Below are 23,944 nucleotides of genomic sequence, written 5' to 3'. Positions count from 1 at the left end.
TGAAGTTTGACGTCACGGCATACGCTCCCGTAGGCGATGACGTCATAATTCATGACTCCCGCATCGTTTGTTTGTGCGCAAGCGCTTCTGCGCATTTTTACAAATTTTTGTCGATGGTGGGATTCGAACCCGGGACCTTCTGCATGGCAAGCAAGCGCGTTACCACTGGACCAACCGTGCCCCCCGGGAAATATACCTACTTGTAGGTAGGTGCATAATTATGTAGGTGGAAATATCCATCCATGTTCCTATTTCTTACAAATTTGACAAAATGTGTGTTTCGTTTTCTAGGTATGGTAGGTAGGTACCTACCTACAAAGAAAGTTTAGTTTTCTAAGAAATTTGACGACTGTGCAGCTGATTTTCCTAGATCAGAAATGCAATATCATTAGCCATAAATGTTACTGGAAACTTATTATCTAATATTGACATTTTGACAGACTTCGGGGGAGGATGCTCTCCCACCTAAGTACATTACTTATGCTTATGAATAAGTAGGAGGAGTATGGTGGTTGGTATACACATGTCTAATAATACCATTAATAAAGACGTCAGAATATAAGATGCTAGTCCTGAGAGTATGGGAAATTTTTCATACAGAGAAAACGTCTAAAGCTCTGAAAAAGCTCATCAAATATTGGCGTATCTATGAAGTATTGTGTTACATCTCGAAAACTCACCCCAATCCGTTTATCATTTTAGATATGGACATAAAGCTTCGCCATATTTTCTTTTCAGTCCCCAAAAATACCCCCGGGCTACGTTATTGAATTTGGACAGGACTGCCATGGACCCCTTTGTAAATCATGTAATCCTCCGATTTAAAAACAAAATGTTTTAAGATTTGTGTCTAACAAATGTACCTGCCTACCTAGTACCTAGGTATGTTTTGGTGTAGGATAAACATACATGTTAGGTACGATGTACGTAGGTTGTAACTTGGATGGATTTACTTGGAACTCACAAGTTTATAAATGTTTAATGAGACTACTGCATGAATAAATAAATAAACAAACTCCGACCCCATCTGAACATGGGAAAAGGCGAAGAAGAAGAAGAAGAAGAAGAAGAAGAAGAAGAAGAAGAAGAAGAAGAAGAAGAAGAAATTCTGGTTACTAGGTCGAGGGAAAAATTCCCTGAGGGAGATACAGAGAGAAATAGGAGGTAAAGTGGAAACAAAGGGATAGTCCGAGTTTCAAAATATGTTAGGTTCATAAGTGCTTGTATAAGGGATAAAAATAATAAATGAAACACATAGATGGATCAGAGGAGAGACAGAGAAAAAAAGGGAATTGATAAAATGAAAAAGGTAGAAGGAAGAGAAGGAGATAGATAGAGATCAGCAGTCTTTTATTTGACAATAACGTTGACAGATAGTATCTATTTGTCAGAACAAGGAAATTCTTTGCTGACACCACATTCAAGATGGGTAGGTACCTAAGTTATATTTGGAACATGAATTTATTAATAAGGAAATAAGGAACAAGAAGAAGCAAGAAAGGGTAAAAGGAGTGTTTGCACATGTTACCTAGCCTATTGTTTGTCTTGAGAGACATTCATCAGTGCTTGTCAAATATTAATCCACGAGCTTTCCTTCGTGAAGAATTTACTCGAGGATACAATGATGAGCTGCTCTTTCTAACAATGAATCTTTGGGAAAGAGCAGTGAAGATGGAGAAGGAATTGATAAGGAGCAAAATTAAGTGTTAAGTGAAGCTTTTGCTTGCTGAGATGGATAGCAGAATTACTCCCGAGTTCCGTTATAGGTAATGTAGGTAGCACCCAACAAAATCCAAACTCTGATGATCGCCAATATTCCAAACGTATAGGCACTTGAAGATTATTATTATTTTTTTTTTTCCTTTGGGCGCTTTAACTATGTGTTAAAACATGTCCGTTCCGGTTGAAGAATTGAAAAGTGAATTACTCGTATTTTACAAACTGGTTTGAAGTTGTTTGAGACAATAAAGATTTGTTAGAAAGAATGCTGGTAGGGCGTTTGAAAATTGGTCAAAAAGTTCACAAGACGGAATGCACTCTTCGGCACTTAAGAGGTAGAAGAGTAAAGATTGCAGATTTACAGCAAGTGACATAAGTAGTAGTAGGTATAAACCAAAAGTACCTTGGGAAACTAATATGGCATGTATTGCAAGATTGGAAATGAAAGAAAAGTAAAAGTTTAAAGTTCAAAATTAGTGATGTTCAAGTTTCATAATAATAGGTTTATGAGGTGTTAGGTTTCACAATTCACATCTTATTATTTGGAACGAGACTACGAAGCTTATATGTGGGAAAGTCATGGAACTTTTCGCAGACCTAAAACTGCTGAAAGTTCTTTATAGGGCGGAACGAGGATGAGAAGAAAAGTTTTTTTAAAGCTCTTTTGTTGAACAGTGGAAAATACGGGCTTTCTATTGCATTGTGTGTGTATAATAATTATTAGGTACCCTACTTAATACCTAACTTTTTCAATAAAGGTGTAGATATACTCTTGTCCGGAAGACTGCCGGAAGCCAGATTTGAAGTCTTAGGGATTTATTGGGGGGATTGGAGGGAAACAAAAGCAATTTCCTTTGCTTTTTTTAAAAATATCTAGTTATCTAGGTACTTTTTTTCGTCCATAGTGCAGAGATAATAATGGAAAATGTGGAGGGTTTGGAATCAGTCCAAATTTTCCGAATTGATTTTGATATTTTCCGTTCTAATGAAAGAGTTCAAATATGTGTGACGTCAGACTTTACGCAGTTGTTTTTTTCGTCCGTTAGGTAGCGCCACTTTTCAAGCGCGCTAGTGGAGGAGCAGAAAGAACTGCGCAGAAACGTATACGCCCAAACACATTAATGCGTTGCCTGCAAGGGTGCTTTGCTCGAGACATTTGATGTGACGTCATCGCCTACGAGAGCGTATGCCGTGACGTCAAAGTTCACGATTTACCGGTATTTTTTAAATCGATTTATCTCGGGATCTAGAAGTCATAGAAGAAAAAAAATCCGTTGGTCCTCATTTTTATTCAGCAGTTCAGCCCGAGGTTTTTCCTAAAAGCTCTGGCAAATGCTGAATATAAAAGGCAAACATAGGTATACCTTTAAACCTACTGTAACTAAGTAATAAATATAGGGAACACAATCACCTCCTTGGGGAAATTAAATTTTGACCCGAATTTTATCTTCACACACAAAAAACATGTACTCATCTAGCTTGGTGCTAGCCAAAGGATAAAATTTATCGGTGGATTATTCCTGAACTCTTTTCTTTATAAATAAGGGAAGTGGGGGTTACATGATCCACATTAAATTTCAAAAATTAATTTATTTATTTATTTATTCAAAATCCCAGATGGGATAGGTAGTTTACAATACAATTAAGTAAATTTGAAAGATTTAAATTTATAAAAAAATTCACCCGATTACATTACTTTCCTTCCTACAGAATAAGGAAAGTAACAAGGAAAAGCATCAGGTCTCACAATGGGGTGTCTAGAAAAAGCTCCATTAAAACACCGAAGGTTTATAATCTCCGAGTTCCTCTTTATAAATGGTGTACATTTAGGTCTGATAATAAATTCTGGTTACTTACAGTCTGGCTGACTCTCTCTCTCTCTCTCTCTCTCTCTCTCTCTCTCTCTCTCTCTCTCTCTCTCTCTCTCTCTCTCTCTCTCTCATACCGTTGCCAACTGTTTTATTTCTCAAAACACTTTCTCAGATGGAAAAATTGTTTATATTTACGAGGAAAGAAGGAGAGAAAGCAAAATTCCGAGAGTTGTTCAAAAGCTATTGACCTGGCTGAACTTTCGAGTCAGGCTGTTTATTAGGTAGGTGGGTACCTACTCTCTACCCACTCAACAACTCGACATACTCATAAGTAGGTAAACATTAGCTGCTCATAGCTTGTAGGAAGTTGTTAGCCGTAGGTGCTTCAGACGTAATCAAAAGACTCAAAAGAGGTAGGTAACTATGAATGCGAGAGTTGAAAAGGGCCAGGAGAAGGAAAGAGCTTGGGAGAGATTATTATAGATAGGTAGGTATTTGTTAGGCTGTACCTACATATGTACCTACACATTGAACACCCATTACCTAGGTATACATATAAGTAGGTATTTTATCAATTATCATCAATCAATTAACAGGTAGGTATGTCTGGGTCAACAGATTCCAATGTTGATAGGTATATCTACCCATACTTGTTTAATTCATTCTCTGTGATGAATATAGGTCATTAACACAAATTCTAAATTGTTCAATGATCATGTTACCTTACAATTTGTTTATCTTATTTTCACAGACGAAATTTAACCCTTTTGATCACTCTGTACATAATGTTAACAAGAACACTGAATAATAAAATATCAGCAAAAATGTGTGATATCAGGAGTAAAATGACTCAATAAAGTAATAAAAAGTCCAAACACATCAGTAAAACGGTACATTGTAAAATTAAGTTTAGACTCTGAACAACCATGGATTACCCGGCAAAAATGTGTGATATTAGGAGTGAAATGACTTAATAAAATAATAGAAATTGAAAAGACTAAAAAGCTATCGTTCTAATTCTCTGAACAAACCATGGATTGCCCAGGTATGACTCAATAAAATAATAGAAAGTCCAAACACTTCAGTAAAACGCTACTAAAACTCTGAATCATGGATTACCCGGGCTTCGACGATGAAATGTACCATCGGAAAATCGAGCGACTGATGCACATGAGATCCAACCTATCCCAAGGTTCCAACTTCAGCAACATCATTCTGATCGAACTCCGCAAGATAGTGAGTCAGCAGCTGCAGGATTACTACGAGCGAACCAAGGACTCGAATGAATCGATCAGCGATGAGTTTTTCGATCAGTGTGATCCCCTGCTGTCCATTATCGATTTGTTCTCCGTCTACTACATACCGGTCATCGTTCTCGTGGGACTTGTGGGTAAGTGTTTTGTGATTTACCAATTTTCAAAGGGCCCCGGGTCTACAAAGTGAGAACTCTCCTGTCTAGCTTCTCTCTTCGATTTCGGGACGATAAAGACCATAGCAGTCAGAGTTCCCTCTGTCAAAACTCTGAAAAAAAAAAAAAGGAAAACACTTACAGAATTTCTGAGACATTTGTAGGTAGGTATTGTATTAGGTGATATTGAGTGTTTCCCCGTGTTGTTTCGACTTGCAGGCAACGCTCTCAGCTGCATCGTATTCCTCAACACTCACCTCAAGATGCGGAGCTCAAGTTACTATTTGGCGGCCCTGGCGATGGCGGACTTCAGCTATTTGTCGGTCCTCATGTTCGGCTGGTCCGACAACAATATGAACCTGGAGGTACGTATTAGGTAGTCAGATAGAACCTCCTACATAAGTAGGCTTGCCAAACGTCCCGAATTGGCCGGGACAGTCCCGAATTTCAGGTGGTGTCCCGGCGTCCCGTTCAGTGCGATTATGTTCGCGGATTTTGCGATTATGTTCGCGGATTTCGCGATTATGTTCGCGGATTTCGCAATTATGTTCGCGTGATTTTATGTTCGCGGATTTCGCGATTATGTTCGCGGATTTCGCGATTATGTTCGCGGATTTGGCGATTTTGTACGCGGATTTCGTGATATGTTCGCGGGTTTTATGTTCGCGGATTTCGCGATTATGTTCGCGGATTTCGCGATTATGTTCGCGGATTTGGCGATTTTGTACGCGGATTTCGTGACTATGTTCGCGTATTTTGTTTATCTGTTTTTAATAATAGGTATTTACCTATCACCTATCGTACCTATGTACATATCGTACCTATGTGATTTTGCGATTATGTTCGCGGATTTGGCGATTATGTTCGCGGATTTGCGATTATGTTCGCGGATTTGGCGATTATGTTCGCGGATTTCGCGATTTTGTTCGCGGATTTGGCGATTATGTTCGCGGATTTCTCGATTATGTTCGCGGATTTGGCGATTATGTTCGCGGATTTCGCGATTTTGTTCGCGGATTTGGCGATTATGTTCGCGGATTTCTATGTTTCGCGATTTTGTTCGCGGATTTCGCGATTATGTTCGCGGATTTCGCGATTATGTTCGCGGATTTCGCGATTATGTTCACGGATTTTATGTTCGCGGATTTCGCGATTATGTTCGCGGATTTCGCGATTATGTTCGCGGATTTGGCGATTTTGTACGCGGATTTCGTGACTACGGTCGCGGATTTGGCGATTATGTTCGCGGATTTGGCGATTATGTTCGCGGATTTGGATTATGTTCGCGGATTTGGCAATTATGTTCGCGGATTCGCGTCCCGAATCGACATTTTGGATATTTGGCAAGCCTATACATAAGGAACTTAGTATTAGGTAGAACCTAAAGAACTTAGTATTAGGTAGTTAGGTAGAACCCCCTAAAGAATTTAGTATTTATTAGGTAGAACCCTCTATAAAGAACCTTAGTATTAGGAAGCTAGGTAGACCCTTTAAAAAGGAGATTGTTACAGTTCCCTCTATAGAACCCTCTAAAAAGGAGGTTCGATAGAGGGAACTGTAACAACGGAGGTCTTATCGTCCCTAAATCGAAGCGAGATGGACAGGATAGGAGAAAGGCAGCCGCTCCGAGAACGAACCTTATCTGTTTAGGGTAAAGTTTGCCTCGGGCAATGATCAAACCCGCGACCTAGTGCGTACAAGGCAGGAGTGCCCTTCGAAGCTAACTATTCTCGGAGAATTCCGAATTTTACATTGTTTAATTTCCTCTCTCTCTCTCCCTCTCCCTCTCTCTCTCTCTCCCTCTCTCTCCGTCTCTCACATTCTCTCCCTCCCTCTTTTCTCTCTATATCACAGATACACACATACTCTCTCTATAACATTATGAAATTCAGCCTTTAGGGTCCATCGATCTCAGCTTCAATTTCGTACAAAGTAGCACAGACCCTGTGGCACTAATTACGAGTAGTTACATATGTGTATGTATATTATCATGTATATTGTTTAATATTTTTTATGAAATTCCATACATCCAATTAATTACTTTACGCGCACTATATGGAAATAGCAGGGCCGTATTTAAGGGGGGGGGGCTCAGGCTTCATTTTTCTTCTCTATTATACGTTAGACTCCGAAAAATTGGTTTCGAAGGGGCTCAGCCACCCCACTCCTTCCCTTCGAACCTAATTTTAAAACCCCCAAAAAAAAAAAAAAAAAAAAAAAAAAAAAAAAAATCCTCCGTCCTCCCTGCTTTCTATTTTTACATTTTTTTTTGCTTTCTATTTTTACCATCTTTTTGTGAAGGTTACAGCAGATCTCTGTGGCAATAAGTAGAGTTGTTGAACGTAAATGAAAGGACGTTTTAGGGCCAAAGCCGCAAGAAAAGACCCTTGCTTGATAAAAGCGTTCAATTTTGTCATCTGGAAAATTTGCCTGGTCAGGAAAATCCCACATTGAATTTCTATCCTTCTATCCTTGGGCTTGATTGAAAAATAACTCAACTTGACTTAATACCTAATACATATACACATACTTAGATAGTCATACAATATGTAGGTACATATGTATTTCATATACCTATATATATGTAGGTGGGTATATGGGTAGATATTTATCCCGTGGTTAAGTATGTTTAAGGCCTAACTAGATAAGGTTTAAGCCTCAGTAATCCCAATCATCCCTTCATATGAAATTTTAATCAATTTTAATCTCAGTAGGTCTTAGTAGGTAGGTACATTATCTCACCCTCACACTATAAGGGGTTGAGAGAGAGACAGAGGGAGAGAGAGAAAGGTAAAGGGGGAGGGAAAGGGATAGAGAGAGGAAAAGGGAGAGGGAAGGAGGGATAGAGAGAGTTAAGGGAAGAGAAAGAGGTAAATGGAAAGAGAGAGAAGAAAAGGGAGAAGGAGATCGAGAAAGTAAGAGAATAGAGTGGGGAGAGGAGCATCCACCCCCCCCCCCCCCGGTACATCACTGTTTGGACCCTCGGCCTCCCCTCCCTCGACAAAATCCTGGATACGACCCTGGACGAAGGTGTACATATTTATGTATGTACTCATATTATACTAAATAGAGTAAATGGGTATCTAGTGCTCGTGCAGCTCGTGCTCGTATTACATACATAGCTACTGGGTACACGGTACATAATGTTTCAACTTTCTATGTAAATAATTATGTAGGTATCTATATGTACTTATAAGGTAGGCATGTAGGTACCTCTACACTCATGTGTATATCTCCCTTTCTGGTTCCTTTATCAGCCTTTGCGTCACTATGGTCAGCTTTAGTAGACGTCCACAACGGAGAACCGACCATGGACCCTCGCTTAGTACAGACCCAAGAGAAAACAAACCATGCTAATGAATAGAAGCATCCTCAACGGAGCATTGACCATGGTACCGACCCTCGCTGAAAATCAAGAAATCGAGCTCAGTTTTCTGCGATGGTCGATGGTCTTGGCGAGGGTCCATGGTGACCCATGGTCTAGGGTCGCCATTGACCTCGCACTTAGAGTGTGTTATACGGGCCTAGTGAGGTAGTTACCTACATACGCATATCTACCATCAGGCAGGTACCTATTATTTTACACCATACAAAGATCGAGAGGGCGAGCCTCACACCAGAATAAAATTTGTTTACAAGGGAAATGTTTTTCCTTTCATTTTTAAATAAGGGGGGAAAAAAGGCCGAAGGAAAAAGGCAGGAGGGAGATTTTTCCATTTAAAATTCATAGCGTCTTCTCTGCCGTTATTGGAAAGCTTGAAAAGTTGCCTACAAAAGCAGCAAAAAAGCTTTAGTAAATATCAGAGTAACAAGGTTAATAAACAAAAGTATCCTCTTTGTGGTGGTTTTGGTCGTGTCTCCCTTCTCATTATCACCATTTCCTTTGTGCAGAAGACTTTTTTTACCTTTGCTTAGACTGCTTAGAGAATATGTAGGTTTGCTATTTCCCTATCGTACCTTCTCTTCTCTTTCCTTCCTTCTCTTTCCTTACCTCTCTTTCCTCTTTCCCTTCATATCTCCATCCTTCACCACTGTCTGGAAAGTTTCAATCTGGGTTCTGAGTTCTTGGAAATAACAATCTGGGTTGAAAATAACGTAGGTAGGTCTACCTTTCTAGATCAGGAGCTGTTATCGGGGGAGAGAAAACATGTTGATTCTTAATTCAGTAGCTTCATGGGAGATAAGGTCATACATAGGAGATCATTGAAATTTGGAGTCCCAGATTAGGTCCGACCCAAGGGAAAATAAACAAACCATTACTTACATTGCATATGCTGTCTGGCTAGGGGACGTTAAACAGAGAGAAGACTAGCGTCTGGCTGTGGGACTATAAACAGGGAGGAGAACAGCTAACCCTAACCAGCCTAGCAAGCTGGCAGTTCCTCAAAGGGTTCTCTCTGCTTTTAAAGACCAAGCACAAGTCCTCAAGATGGTTGACTGCGGTTCAGGACGAGCCAGCCAATTTAACATGGCTAGAGCTAGAGACCATCACCCCGGTGTATAGCAGATACAAAAAGACGTCTCTTCTTTATTCTGCTATCGCCATTCGGCGAAAGCTAAAGCCGCTACAACAACAACAACAACAACAACAACAACAACAACAACAACAACACATTACATATGAATAGAACGGCCTCAAAGCAACAAAGCTTATACTCGTATTTACGAGAGCTTCGACCATAGTCCCGACCCTCGCTGAAAATGAAGAACTTAAGCTGAGTATTATTTACAGCAAGGGTCGATAGGATTTTGTAATTTTATACATTTCTGAAAAATCTGATAAGATTCTGACCTTATATTTTCAAGTGTATCTGAAAAAAGCAGAAGGTTCCAGGCTTCGTTATGAACACACTAATGCAAGGGTCGATAGTCTCGGCGGGGGTTGATGGTCTGGGGTCTAGGCTAGTGTCTATGGTCACTATGGTCCTCTTTGTAGACGAGCACTAAGGTATTTTCGTCCTCCTTACCACTTTTTCATCCCTGTTTAGTTTTAATTTCGCTTGAGTGTAGGCTGTTTAACTGGTAGGTTTTCTACAAACACAACTCCTTTTGCCTATTCCACGAAAAACTCTGCTCTGAACTGTCATAGAGTAAAAAGTGATTAGTGGGGAATGCAGAGTCTTTCCTGGAATAGAATAAAATATAATATGTAACCTTTGTAAGCTTGTTTATTGTTCTGGGATAGGAATGAAAAATCCTTTTACCCCCGCACTCTAACCAAGGTCTCATATGTGTTGTCACAATTGTATGGGGAATACATAAGTATTACAAATTGTGAAATGAAATAACTTGTACTCTTCGATTGGGTAGGTAGGGTTTTTTATTTGCAGATACCTAACGGACATATTTCGCCCACTGCAACAGACAGACATATTACAATCAGAGTAGGTAAATAAACACCCTGATTTCCTGATTAGTTAGAAAAAAAAAAATAGGCGAGTCATTTCTATTTTATCCCACAGGTTTTCAACAGGGAAGGCTGGTGTCAGGCGCTCGTCTACCTCAGCTCAGTGTTCAGCTTTCTGTCCGTCTGGCTTATCGTGGCGTTCACAGTTGAACGCTTCATAGCGGTCCAATACCCCTTGCATCGGCCGCACATTTGTACAGTGGCCCGGGCCAAGACCGTCATTCTGTGCTTGACGGGGACCTCATTCGTCCTTCATGTGTATTGCTTCCTCACGGCCGGCATTGTCACTAAAGAGGAGGGAGTGATATGCGATCTCCGCGAAGGATATGAAGAGGTAAGTGGAAAAGTGGAGTCCACACGTAACAGTTTTGTGTTCCTGTGACTTCCAAAAGCCTCATCAGTATAAACTTTTCTTTTCATTCCCTTTAAAGAACTCTATATACCTAGCCAGCCTAGTTAGCTTAGTTGGTAGTGCGTCTGCCTTGTAAACGCTAGGCCACGGGTTCGATTCCCGCCCGGGGCGGATTTTATCCTGATGGGATAATGTTCGTTCTCGGAACGCCTGGCTTTCTCCTATCCTGTCTTCCTTCTCTCTTCGAACTCGGGACGATAAGACCATAGCAGTTACAATTCCCTCTGTCAAACCTCTTTTAAAAAAAAAAAAAAAAAAAAAAACAGCTTCTCTCTCTCTCTCTCTCTTCTCTCTCTCTCTCTCCTCTCCTCTCTCTCTCTCTCTCTCTCTCTCTCTCTCTCTCTCTCTCTCTCTCTCTCTCTCTCTCTCTCTCTCTCTCTCTCTCTCTCTCTCTCTTTCTTCTCCACTTAAAATTACAACCATGAAATGAAGGATGAGTTGTGCTCCTAGGCTTAGAGAATGGCCACACGAGGTGAATACACTTTCAAAGGGAAATAAATCAAATACCTACTGAATTCAACGAGCTCCAAGAAGAAATGAAAACAAGCACAGAAAAAAAGAAAGGGCAAAAACAACAAAAACAAACGAAATAGGTCTTTCAATTCCTTAATACTCGTAATTCAATCTCATTTCCCCGCCAGTATTACTTCAAACAAACCGTCTTGTTTGTAGATGTCTTAAAAAAAGGCAAAAAATGTGAGAAAAGAAAACTTGGATCATGATAATGGAATTTTCATCACAGGAGCAATCTACGCAGTCAGCATGAGATGGTGAAATTATGAAAGAAAAAGGGGGAGTTACATCTGCCAACAGCAGGCATTGTAGCATAAAAGATAACACGAAGTCCTTGTTAAGTCAACACTTCTCTCCTTAAGTCCTTTTTTCCTTCTTCGCTGTATTTTATATTAGAGTAAAGCATCTTAGTATTCTGCTCATTTGGGCTTACTTATCCTCTGATGTGACTTACTTATCTTAGATGTGGTGTATTTATGTATTTTATGATATAATTCATATATTTTTATTACGTGCTTAAGAGTCAGTTCTTTTGAAAGGGCGGAATTTTCTTTTTTATTTTCTCTCGGGTTTCCCAACCCTCCCTTTCCGGGGACTTTTCAATCTCATCCTAACCGTATAAATGAGGTATATTCTAGGTAGGTATAGGTATGTACTTGTACATAATCTAGGTATCTAGATTCACTATATTCTATGTACATACCGGGTGAACACGAAAAACGTTACCAAGCTTAGGGTAGATTTCAAAGGTCATTTCCAACAAAAAACATACAATAACTTTTTTTTCTTATCTCGCTTAGTTTCCGAGATATTCACCATTTTGTTTTTTCTTTGAAATACACGACCTTCCTTTGATTAACCGGTCAGAACTTTTTTTCAGTTAAACATAGAAAAAAATGTTTTTCACCAATGAAATCTGCAGAAAATTTCCATTAAAATAAGTGAAATTTAAAGTACTGAGATTATCTTTTAAGTACCTTTTGGTGTTGTTATTTCGAAATTTCCCTGATCAGCATTTTCTTTTAAAATTTCAAAAGGAAATTCGACCTACAAAGAAAGGCGCAACACGAAAAATATCCCTGAAGTCTCAGCTTTTCAACAGGACCCATATTGTCCCAATATGTCAATTTTTCACGGAGCTACAAACAATTTTCTTCTGAGAAACACGTACCTAAAGTTGGTGGGTGGCGGACAAACAAAGTGGCAAATATCTCGGAAATTAAGCGAGATAGGGAAAAAAGTTATAGAATGTTTTTTGTTTGAAATGACCTCAGGAATCTACCCTGAGCTTTTGGTAACATTTTTCGTGTTCACCCTGTATACTGGATGTTACAGGTGATGAGGTACATCAACATTCTGGACACCATAGTCACCCTGATTCTTCCCATTGTATCCATAGTCGTCATGAACACTATGATCACACGGAATCTGCTCATTTTCGGGCGGAGATTTCGGCAGGAGAAAATGAGTCTGGCCATATTATCCTGTTCTCATCTTGAGCATAACCATCTTCATCATGTAAGTCACATTTTATTTTATTTTTCAATTTATTTTATTTAATTTTCAGGGCTTTTCAAGGTTGTGCAATATTTTTTTTTCATTTAATTTAATTATTTTACAGGTATTATTTTACATTTTTGTAATAAATTGTCGATAATATACATAATTATGTACCTAGGTCGATAATATATATTATATACCTTTCGGGTAGGATAAAAAAGCCATCGTCCAGTTTATCTACATCTACCTACAGATGTTTACCTTTTATTTAGAGATAAATTATAGATAAAAATATATCTACGTAGGTATGATTAAGTAGAAATTTTATTAAAACTCGGAAACTTTATAAAGCTCCATATCAACGGTGTAGGAAAACTATCTACTTTACTTCTTTGCAAGTGAAGTAGATAAAGTTCCTAAAGATACACATACCTATATGTGTAACAATTTCACCTTCTATTGAATTCTGTTTTTGCTTCACCTACGTTCAATATGTTTCGTAGCATCCCTCTGTAAAAGTTTTACCTTTTTGTCATGATCACATTTTGTTATTTATTTATTTTCCTTATTAATTCGTGCATTTGAAAGCAAAACTTTCAAAGCAATAAAATATTACGTAGGTAGATACCTCATAATATTATTAATAGTATGTAGGTATTATGTAAATAGATTTTATTGTGTTAGTTGTATCCAAATCTAAACTAGGTTTGTAGGTACACCTATTCATATACTTGTAAATCTGAGTATGTATAGGTATCTACCTAACGATCACCGAAAGGTGGGTACCTAACAAGAACTTTACAAATGCAGTAATAGCTTCAGATTTCTTTATCAATCCGATAATCCTGATTAAAATCTGATTCTATCTTTTTTTCTGAACTATGCGAAATGGGTTTTAGATTTAATTTTTTCAGAACCGCTCCCTTGCAGAAATCCGATCTAATCTCAGGATGAAAATGAAAAGAAAATCCTCCGACCTATAGATTTAGAAGAAAATCCTCCGACGTATAAACAGCTATAAGACTATAAACCCGCCCGTCAGGTGTTCGCTTCACGTTATTTATCCAGCTATAAATAGATAGATAGTAGATACCTACACATTTCAATTTTCCCGACACATCTGGGCAATCGCATGCTGGCTTTTCCCGGTTTCGCACTCAGGCTGACTGAGCTTAATGTGAGAGGTGTACCTTTACGTCAATTGTTGGGATAATGTGAGGAGACGTGTACCTTTACGAGACCTAAGTACCTTAGCAGTTAGTGTACATCAGTGACATTAAACCCTTGGGGAGAAGAGAGAAAGAAAATCTTGAAAATCTCAAATATCCCCTCAAGAACGAGTAGGTAGGTATACTAAGAGACGGATGGTAACTGACACTGAGACAAAAAAAATCTGGTGTGAACATCACACGACTTTTCTTATCCTATTGAATGATACTTATTTGGGTGTTGTTCTATTGTAACTTTTAAAATATCTCTAACCGTTTACTCAGTATCGTTGAAAACCGCCAAAAAACGGTCGAAACCCGCATAAAAAGCGGTTAATATATCGCCAAACGCAGCACCTATCTTAACTAAACGTTTTGTGTTGCATCCTGGTCACATTTGAGGAATACATACCAAATTTCAAGTCTCTAGCTCATACCGTTCCCAAGATATTGTTGAATTTCACCGAAAACCGCCAAAAAGCGGCCGAAATCCCGCCAAGAGTTGCACCGATCTTAACCAAAAGTTTCGTGTCGCATCCTTGTCACATTTGACAACTGCATGCAAAATTTCAAGTCTCTAGCTCTTACCGTTCTCGAGATATTTTGTTGACAGACAGACAGGAGGACACACACACGGACTAATGGCTGAAACTTTGTATTTAGGCTCTAGGGACCTCAAAACGTATTTTGGCACAAAAAACTGACCACCGAAAATCTGACCCGATTACATTACTTTCCTTCCTATAGGATAAGGAAAGTAAAAAACGTAAAATATAGGTACGTAGGTACCTAGTTACAATTTGTATTTCTGCCTATGACAAGAAGATATCTTCTTACATCATTTATCCTCGTCACAAAATAACGAGGTTGAAGTACACTAGGTACCTTGTTAACCCTTTGAGGGCGCTAATATCACAGTTTAAGTACCTAAACCTAATTCAGATAGACGAGGTGCCAGAAAAAAGCAACTCTCGGGCGTGTATTTCAGTCATGCAACCCGCGCCGTGCGACTGACCCCGCAAGGACACATTCAGGGGCCCTAAAGGTCTATAATTTGGATCATCCCACCCCCGTCAATCTATTGATCCAGGGGCCCCCAGGCGAAACTTTGGCGAAGAAGTATATACTCTACAGACTCGTCTGATAGGATAATTTAATGAAAGGAAAACTAATTAAAAGAGCACTGATGAAAAAATGGAGAGGAGAAAGGAAAAGGCAGAAAAAAGCTCTCTACAAGTCCAAAGAGCACCCACTAATTAATGAAAATAAAATAGAAGAAAAAGTGCACAAGAGGGAAAGGCAGAAAAAAGCTCTCTACAATGCCAAAGAACACCCACTAATTAACGAAAATAAAATAGAAGAAAAAGTGCACAAGAGGGAAAGGCAGAAAAAAGCTCTCTACAGTTCCAAAGAATAACCACTAATTAACGAAAATAAAATAGAAGAAAAAGTGCACAATAGGGAAAGGCAGAGAAAAGGGAGACCCTAAAAGTGTTTTGGATTTCTTGTGGCAAATTGCCTTCTGGTACAATACAAATTAAAAGTTGTAAATATCAAATTCCTAAATAAGACCTTGATAAAAACAAGCTGGGCCCGTCCCTACGGGAATTTTTCAGTCCGTAATTTGTTCGATCGTGGTTAAAGAATACCTATGTACCGGTCTAGTTCCTGGTAAAAAGACCTTTAATTTGATATATAGGTCGACCAGGTTTGGATAAGTCCTTCTATGGGGACAGACAGAGTGACAGACGATAGCCCGTCCCTTATACCTTTTTATTACTATCGTAATAATAAAGGACGGACGGGCTAATGAAAAAGAGAAAGACCTTAAAGGGCGTTATAGGTCCCTAAATAGCATCCCTATTCAAGGGCCGGTTTAGTAAACTCGTAGCTTTTAGAACTTTTGCTTACGTAAGCTAATGCCCTACCAGATTTCATTTTTCAAAATGGAGAAGGTCATGAGAAAGTTGATACGAGTATCTTATGTATGTCTCGTTATAACATTTTATATAAAAATAAGTTGGATCAGCTAGATATATATATTCTTTTTCTTATTTTAATAATAATACTAATAATACCTACACTGAGAATAATAATAATAATAATGACATTAGGTAGAAATAATACTTGGATTACTGAAAAACGACCCTTGTTAAGCTCTTAACCCGGGAAGATTGCAAATTGCAAACTGAGTTATTTTGTTGGGTTCATAAATTTTGACACTGACATCAGTGATCTGATCTCTCTCTCTCTATCTCTCTCCCTCTCCTTCCCTAAAGGTGGATTTCCACCAACGCGACCTCTGTCGTGCGACAAAATCGCGCGACATTGTCGCGCGACGTCACCTGTTTTCACTTGCAACATTTGTCGCGCGACGTGACCTGTTAAAAATTAAAGCACTCCCCGTGTCGCGCGACGTGACCTGTTTTCACTTGCAATTAAAAAATATTTTAATTTATTATTTTTTTTAAGCTGTGTATTCAACGTGATATAGGGTGATGAAAATTATAAAAAAAATTAAAATTTTATTAAAATTAAAGCACTCCCACTCATAATAAGGAACAAACTAAAATGAAGAGTCGCGCGACACGTTTCCACTGGCATTGCTACGCGACATTCCTTTGATCCGGACCGACTTTCATCGGATAGAAGTCGCATGGTCGCACGACTTTTTTTCGTGTCGCGCGACACGTTTCCACTGTGCGATTTTTGTCGCGCGACTCTGTCGCGCGGCAAAAATCGCGTTGGTGGAAATCCACCTTTAGAATGATAATTTTATCCCTGTCACAATAAAATAATTAATAAGTAAATCCAGTTATCTAACTAAGTCTGACAAAATTATCTAGAATAATCTAGCTCGTAAATCTATTACCAGCAAAAAAGCCCTAAAGCAACGTGGGCATAGAGCATTTTGCTCTCAGCTCTATCCGGAGGAAAAATTTCAACCATACCTATCCATCTCCAAAGAGGAAAAATTGGGAAGGGAAAATATAGCTCCTGCTTCGATTTATTTTGACCTTTATACCTTCAATAAGGTCAGTATGATAATGTTATCTCTTTGGAACACTATCTAACATTCTAACACCTGTCAGTCTTCTTCCTTGTGGGCACTTCTCCCTGCCAACCTATGTATATCTCGTCCTATTAATAACTTCCCAATATCAGTCTTATCTATATTTATTCTAACACCTGTCAGTCTTCTTCCTTGTGGGCACTTCTCCCTGCCAACCTATGTATATCTCGTCCTATTAATAACTTCCCAATATCAGTCTTATCTATATCTCTCTCTCTCTCTCTCTCTCTCTCTCTCTCTCTCTCTCTCTCTCTTTCTCTCTCTCTCTCTCTCTCTCTCTTTCTCTTTCTCTTCCTCTTTCTCTTTCTTTCTCTCTCTCCCTTCCTTCTACGTACATAACTCTCTTTCATAATAGATCAGTTGCGCTTACTTGGGTGATGTTTCAAAGTCATAGAGCAGGAAAAATGAGGAACAACGGAATTTTTCTTTTTCTTCTACGACTTCTAGGTATATCCCGAGATAAATCGATTTAAAAAATACCGGTAAATCGTGAACTTTGACGTCACGGCATACGCTCCTGTAGGCGATGACGTCACATCAAATGTCCCGAGCAAAGCTCCCTCGCAGGCAACACATTAATGTGTTTGTGCGCATACGTTTCTGCGCAGTTCTTTCTGCTCCTCCACTAGCGCGCTTGCATAGTGGCGCTACCTAACGGACGGAAAAAACAACTGCGTAAAGTCTGACGTCACACATGTTTGAACTCTTTCATTAGAACGGAAAATAAAAATTGAATTTTCGACCTTTCACAGTTTTGATTTCAGATTTGGATTTTTCCCAACTTTTTACATGAGAATCGACCATATATTTATAATTTTTACCCATTTGCAACTGCTCCATTATTTCTTTCATTCCTATCGTAATCTCACTCCTTCCTCATTATCAAGGCCGGGGAATAGCAGCTTAGCTCCTTAAAAAGCCCACTCAGAGGTTAAGGTGCAAAGTGCAAACAGTTCCTAAAGGATGATTTAGGTTTCTTCGAATCTACCTACGAATCTTAATAGCCCACTCGGAGACTTACACTCGTATTTATGAACAAGAATGATCGTTCTTAGATCAGTCTCAAGTCTAAATTGACCAATCAAATGCCTTGAGACTATGCTTAGCACGAACTTAAGAGCCAGCATTTTGTTCATATGTAAATATGGGTGTTAGGTGTAGGGGCAAACAGCTATAAAGGAAAAGTTAAGCTTCTACGAATATTTATCTATCTCTTTCTCTCTCTCCTCCTCGCTCCCTCTCTCTCTCTCTCTCTCTCTCTCCCTCTCCTTCTCCTATTTCTTCACTTCTGAGTCCGTTTGAAATGTTTAGATCACAGTTTATTAGTGGAGATGCCGAAACTCCCCGTGTATCGTAGCGACTTATTGGAGATGTCAAAACTCCCACTCCATGAACTAACCAGTGGAGAAAGGTTTAATTCGCCGGTAAAAACGCCCACTGTTCTTTTAACACTCACCTAATACCCACTGTATCAATTTCTATATTTAAACAGGAATTTCACTAATGCCCTCATCAGGTGATGTGACGTAGCTCGTTCCCTAAAAAAGGTGCTTCAATTTAAAACGTGATATTGAATATTGAAACAAAGCAAAAGTTTCAAATTCAAATAAGTAACATAATACCTTGCTCTGCATAATTTCTGCTGAAAACCCAGGAGTCGAAAGCTCGAAAGTTTAGTACCTAATGTTTGTTCATCATTTTTCCGAACGTCACGCGTGTGCCTGTAGGATATTGTATTCCTAATTTCCTACCTATGTACATATGTTTCCATATAATGTTTGGGCTATGTATGTAGACATCATCATTCCAATACACATGTATACAATATCCTACAGGCACACATGATATTTAATATTAGGGTCATTGAAAGCTTGTGCAATGCACAAGCTATCTGTTATGTAATAAAATTATGTACGTAATTAGACTAATTAGGTATGTAGCTTGGGTTCAACGCCAACCAGGGTATGGAAATCTTTTCAACGGTTCAACCCCAACCAGGGAACCAGGGTATCTTTATCCTGGAGGTTGAGTTAGTTATAAGTACAAGTAGAAATTCTGACCACATTCCCATAGGAGTCCAAAGAGTTAGATGGTAGACAATACCACGTCCCAATAGGTCTCAAGAAAAAATACTGTAGGTATATAATAAAGTTACTTATCATGAACTTTTGATCGAGCAGGTGGCCTAAAACTATATGATTCTTGAGCCTTCAGTTACACCTACATATAGGTAGGTAAAGCCTAACAAAGACACATAACAAACAAACAATTTTAAAGAGACATCTTTTTAGCCCAACAAATCGCTGTTCCTAAAACCTAATACGAGTATATGTAGGTAGTAATTCTTTTCTTGCGGCAAAACACAGTCGCGTGAAGTCTAAGGAATATAACACAAATATTCCGCATTCTTGTATTTCCTGTTCTTCTGAGATTACAGTTTTATCCTGCTTGTTTTTCCACATTTCTGTATTTTCATACAAAAAGAGATTCCTTTTTTTTCCTCCAGATAATAAACCCCTCCGTTTTACAGTGCTGTAGCTTGTTGATAACTTTGTCGACTCCTCAGTCTCTGAGCCCAGGAGCTGCGCCACCTCTACAGGATTAGTCCACAAGGCTGTTGGGTCCAGGATGGCTCTACCCAGTGCTGTAGGTCCAATGCGATGGTATATTTTGAGTGATTCCTCTAAATCTAAAATATATTAGCCATTTCTTCAATGGAAGAGTTGCAATTGGAAAAATATTATTAATAAAAGATCGATTCCTACGTAAAAAGTTGTGAAAAATCCAAATATGAGGTCAAAACTCGAAAAACGTAACTTTAACTCTCTCTCTCTCTCTCTCTCTCTCTCTCTCTCTCTCTCTCTCTCTCTCTCTCTCTCTCTCTCTCTATCTCTCTTTCTACCTATTAGAGCTTGTTCAAATTGAAAATTGGAAATATGAGTTTTCAATGCATACAGAATATTACAGAATTACGGAGAGAGTTCTATTTATCTGACAATCTTGCTGTTCTTAATTATAAAGCTTAGAGATAATATTAAATGCCCTAACCCTAATTGCTCAGTGCAGGGATAAAGGCTCTATGAAATATTTTCCTCTTTTTCAATTTGGCTCTTTGAAGACATAATTAGGACATGTCTAGGTATTAAGTACTTACCTAAGTTTCATTTATTTAGGTACCTATCTACCTATTTGAAATGAGATATCAATGTTTACAAGAAGGTACTTACTTGTTACTTGGGTTTTTCCCTTGCAATTTTCTTCAAGTTTTCTCTTTTACGCCTGGGATTTTTTACGTTGCACTTTCATTCCGCTCTGGTGTTTTTCTACTGGATTCTGTAGCCTTTAGAATTGTTCATTCCGCTCGAACTCATTTTGTACACAGTTTTGTAAAGTTTTCAAGGATATTTTCTACGACCTCTGATGGAACGGTGCAATTTAAAACGGAATATAAAAATACGAACCTACCTGAACGTCATAGAAATGCATTCATTCGAGAGAAAAAAGACGTGATCTGTGGCGAGTTGGAATTTTATTTGAGAGAGAGAGAGATGAAATGGAAGGAGGGACCCAGGAGAAGAGGAAAGACCCCAAAAAGGAAGAAAAGAAAATGAGACGGAATCTCATTTTTTAACAATTTTCAACTCATTACAAATTTTCATCAGTAAATTCTGTATTCAGGTTCAAACACTGATACACAAAGTAAAATTTTCTACATTATAATCATACTAAGGTAAAATTTTCAAGAGAGACCCTCGACCCACCTGCGGGTGCGGTGATACCCTAACCGTGGACCACATTTTCAATTGCCCCACTCACCTCCAATCACGCTCCTCCCTCCCCTCACCACCAGCCCTTGACAACAACCCTGCCAATATTGATTCGACACTAATGTACATGAAGGCCATTGGCATCTACACTAAGATCTAGTCACAAACAGGGGTCGGCGCGAACGACACAATAGTGTTAAAGCGCCTAACGGAGAAAAAAAAAAAAAGGTAAAATTGTCTGCCGATGCCGGTCCAACATGTACTTGTCCTACCTAGTCTACATTCTTCTCTACGAAAAGATTAAAGTTACCTCTACATCTACGTCACCTACACAAAGCCTTTGAATATTTTGCCTACCTTTAAGAGTCAGGAATTTTCCTGTTGATCCTTGTCCCTTCTTTTCCGGATAATAATTACCTATTAGGGAAAATACTCGTATTTACCAGGAAAAACAATGTTATCAGAGAAAATTGGTCCTCTTGTGTGTAGCTAGTTCAGGGAAGCTTCCCACACATCACACGTTCTTGAAAGAAAAAGCATTAAACCTTATACTTGCCTAATTATAACTATTGGACATAATAATATGTACATATATGTATAGAGGTAGGTACTTTCAAAATCTTGGTCAAAGTTTTCTTTTCCTAATGATAGTGACATTCCCGCAAAATGTTTTCAAAAAGACTTTTCTAAATATATCCCTCTAGAACCCAAATCGCTTTGGGATGCAATTAAATTCTAAATTGAATAAAAACAGTTTATTTTCATTGAAGAAATTCAAATCAGTCTATCAATTTGTTTCTCTCTTTCCTTCTCCTTTTATGTTTTATCTTTCTTTATTTCTCCTTTCTCTCTCTCTATCTCTTCCCTTCTTTTCTCTCTTTTTTTAGCTAAATTTTTCACTTTTCCCCCAGGGTTTCAGAGTAAGAGAATGGCAAAACCTAATGACTTGAAACTGGAATAAATCGCGCTCGCTCTCTCTCTCTTTCTCTCTCTTTCTCTTTCTCTCTCTCTTTCTCTTTCTCTCTCTCTCTCTTTCTCTTTCTCTCTCTCTATCTCTCTCTTTCTATCTATTGAAAATAATGATACATTTGAGCCTTATAGGCAAAGGGATGGAAATATGAGGAGAGGCAAAGGCAGTGAAAAATACATATACATAAAAATAGAAAGAAAAAAAAAAAATCTGGTGTGAACATCACACGACTTTCCTTATCCTATTGAATGATGCTTATTTGAGTGTTCTTATACCCTAACTTTTACAATACCTCTAACCGTTTAGTCGATAATATATAGCTGAAAACCGCCAAAAAAAACGGTAGAAACCCGCCAGAAAGCGGTCAAAATAACGCCAACCGCAGCACCTATATCTCAACCAAGTTTCATTTCGCATCCTTGTCACATTTGTGAACTATATACAAAATTTAAAGTCTCTAGCTTATACCGTTCCCGAGATATTGTTAAATTACAGCGAAAACCGCCAAAAAGCGGTAAAATGCCGCCAAGCGTTGCACGGGTCTTAACCAAAAGTTTCGTGTTGCATCCGTGTCACATTTCACAGCTACATACCAAATTTCAAGTCTCTAGCTCTTACCCTTCTCGAGAGATTTTGTTTACAGACAGACAGACAGACAGACAGACACACACGGACCAATGGCTGAAACTTTGGATTTAGGCTCTAGGGACCTCATAACGTGTTTTGGCACAAAAAAACTGACCATCGAAAGTTTGACCCGATTACATGACTTTCCTTCCTATAGGATGAGGAAAGTAAAACTACGTACGAATACATAGGTACTCTAAATAATTTTAGTAAGCATGTGAATAGTTGATCCCATGGGATTTTTCACGCCGAATCGAATGGTGCAACTTTTAGAACTGTCCGACTTACAGTTGAGAAGTTGTGGGTTCGATACTCCCCTGTGTCAACAAATTTCCCTTTTATTTGTGAACCATTGAGAATTAATCATGTGAATAGTTAATCCCATGTGATTTTTCACGTGGAATCGAATGGTGCTACTTTTAGCACTCTCTGACTTACAGTTGAAAAGTTGCGGGTTCGATACTCCCCGGTGTCAACGAATTTCCCTTTTATTTGTGAACCATTAACAAGTAAGCATTTGAATAGTTGATCCCATGGGATTTTTCACGCCGAATCGAATGGTGCAACTTTTAGAACTGTCCGACTTACAGTTGAGAAGTTGTGGGTTCGATACTCCCCTGTGTCAACAAATTTCTCTTTTATTTGTGAACCGTTACCAAATAAGCATGTGAATAGTTGATCCCATGTGATTTTTCACGTGGAATCGAATGGTGCTACTTTTAGCACTCTCTGACTTACAGTTGAGAAGTTTCGGGTTCGATACTCCCCTGTGTCAACAAATTTCCCTTTTATTTGTGAACCATTAACAAGTAAGCATGTGAATAGTTGATCCCATGGGATTTTTCACGCCGAATCGAATGGTGAAACTTTTAGAACTGTCCGACTTACAGTTGAGAAGTTTAATGTAATAGAAAGTCGTGTGATGTTCACACCAGATTTTTTTTCTTGTACGTGTTTGAATAAGCAAGTGAATAGTTAATCCCATGTGATTTTTCACGCGGAATCGAATGGTGAAACTTTTAGAACTGGTTTGCTCTCTCTCTCTCTCTCTCTCTCTCTCTCTCTCTCTCTCTCTCTCTCTCTCCCTTTCTCTCTCTCTCTCTTTCACTCTCCCTTTCTCTCTCTCTCTCTCTCTTTCTTTCTTTCTCTCTCTCTCTCTCTCTCTCTCTATCTGTTTCTCTCTCTCTTTTCAATCTATTTCCTCCTCCCTCCCTCCCTCTTTCCCTCCCAAGCCCATTGTACAAAAGTAAGGCTTAACTTTTGAAACCCTTCCAGCCTACCAAAAGAAATTTTCCGTGCGACCTGTTTAGGTCGGCTTACCATAAATTCTTTGTGGAAGGCCCCGAAATTTTCTCGAATTTTTCATCTCATAGACAGGATTCTAATTCCCCCATTAGAATGCTTGTTCGACTGGAAAATCGTTTATCTTTTGCCAGAGCCATTATAGGGAATATGTTAAAGGATTCATGATTTAGCACGACAGTGAATGATTGTCTCATCTTTTTTTCTTCTTCTTTTTTATTGGACAA

At 38.7% G+C, this 23,944-nt stretch overlaps 1 protein-coding gene and 1 long non-coding RNA gene across 3 annotated transcripts in view; one reads left to right on the top strand and one right to left on the bottom strand.

Moving 5' to 3' along the window:
- The first annotated feature begins 4,286 nt into the window (after positions 1-4,286).
- Positions 4,287-23,944, top strand: part of LOC103507512 (thyrotropin-releasing hormone receptor-like) — a 31,271-nt gene continuing 11,613 nt past the window's right edge. For both annotated transcript variants that reach the window (XM_026822352.1, XM_008471984.3), the window contains exons 1-4: positions 4,287-4,920; positions 5,158-5,303; positions 10,401-10,679; positions 12,606-12,788. In XM_026822352.1, coding sequence (XP_026678153.1) covers positions 4,641-4,920; positions 5,158-5,303; positions 10,401-10,679; positions 12,606-12,788 — 888 coding nt within the window. In that variant the 5' untranslated portion in view covers positions 4,287-4,640. The remainder of the gene's footprint in view (positions 4,921-5,157; positions 5,304-10,400; positions 10,680-12,605; positions 12,789-23,944) is intronic.
- On the bottom strand, positions 4,930-14,757 carry LOC113466717. Its single transcript, XR_003391035.1, has 3 exons — positions 14,567-14,757; positions 5,196-5,297; positions 4,930-5,051 (listed from the first exon to the last, which is right to left on the bottom strand). It is a non-coding gene; the product is annotated as an uncharacterized LOC113466717 (long non-coding RNA).

This window comes from Diaphorina citri, unplaced genomic scaffold (genome assembly GCF_000475195.1).
Source record: "Diaphorina citri unplaced genomic scaffold, Diaci psyllid genome assembly version 1.1 scaffold319, whole genome shotgun sequence".
Lineage (NCBI taxonomy): Eukaryota > Metazoa > Arthropoda > Insecta > Hemiptera > Psyllidae > Diaphorina > Diaphorina citri.
Note: the sequence above shows the minus strand (reverse complement) of the source record. Positions and strands in the feature narration are given on the sequence as shown.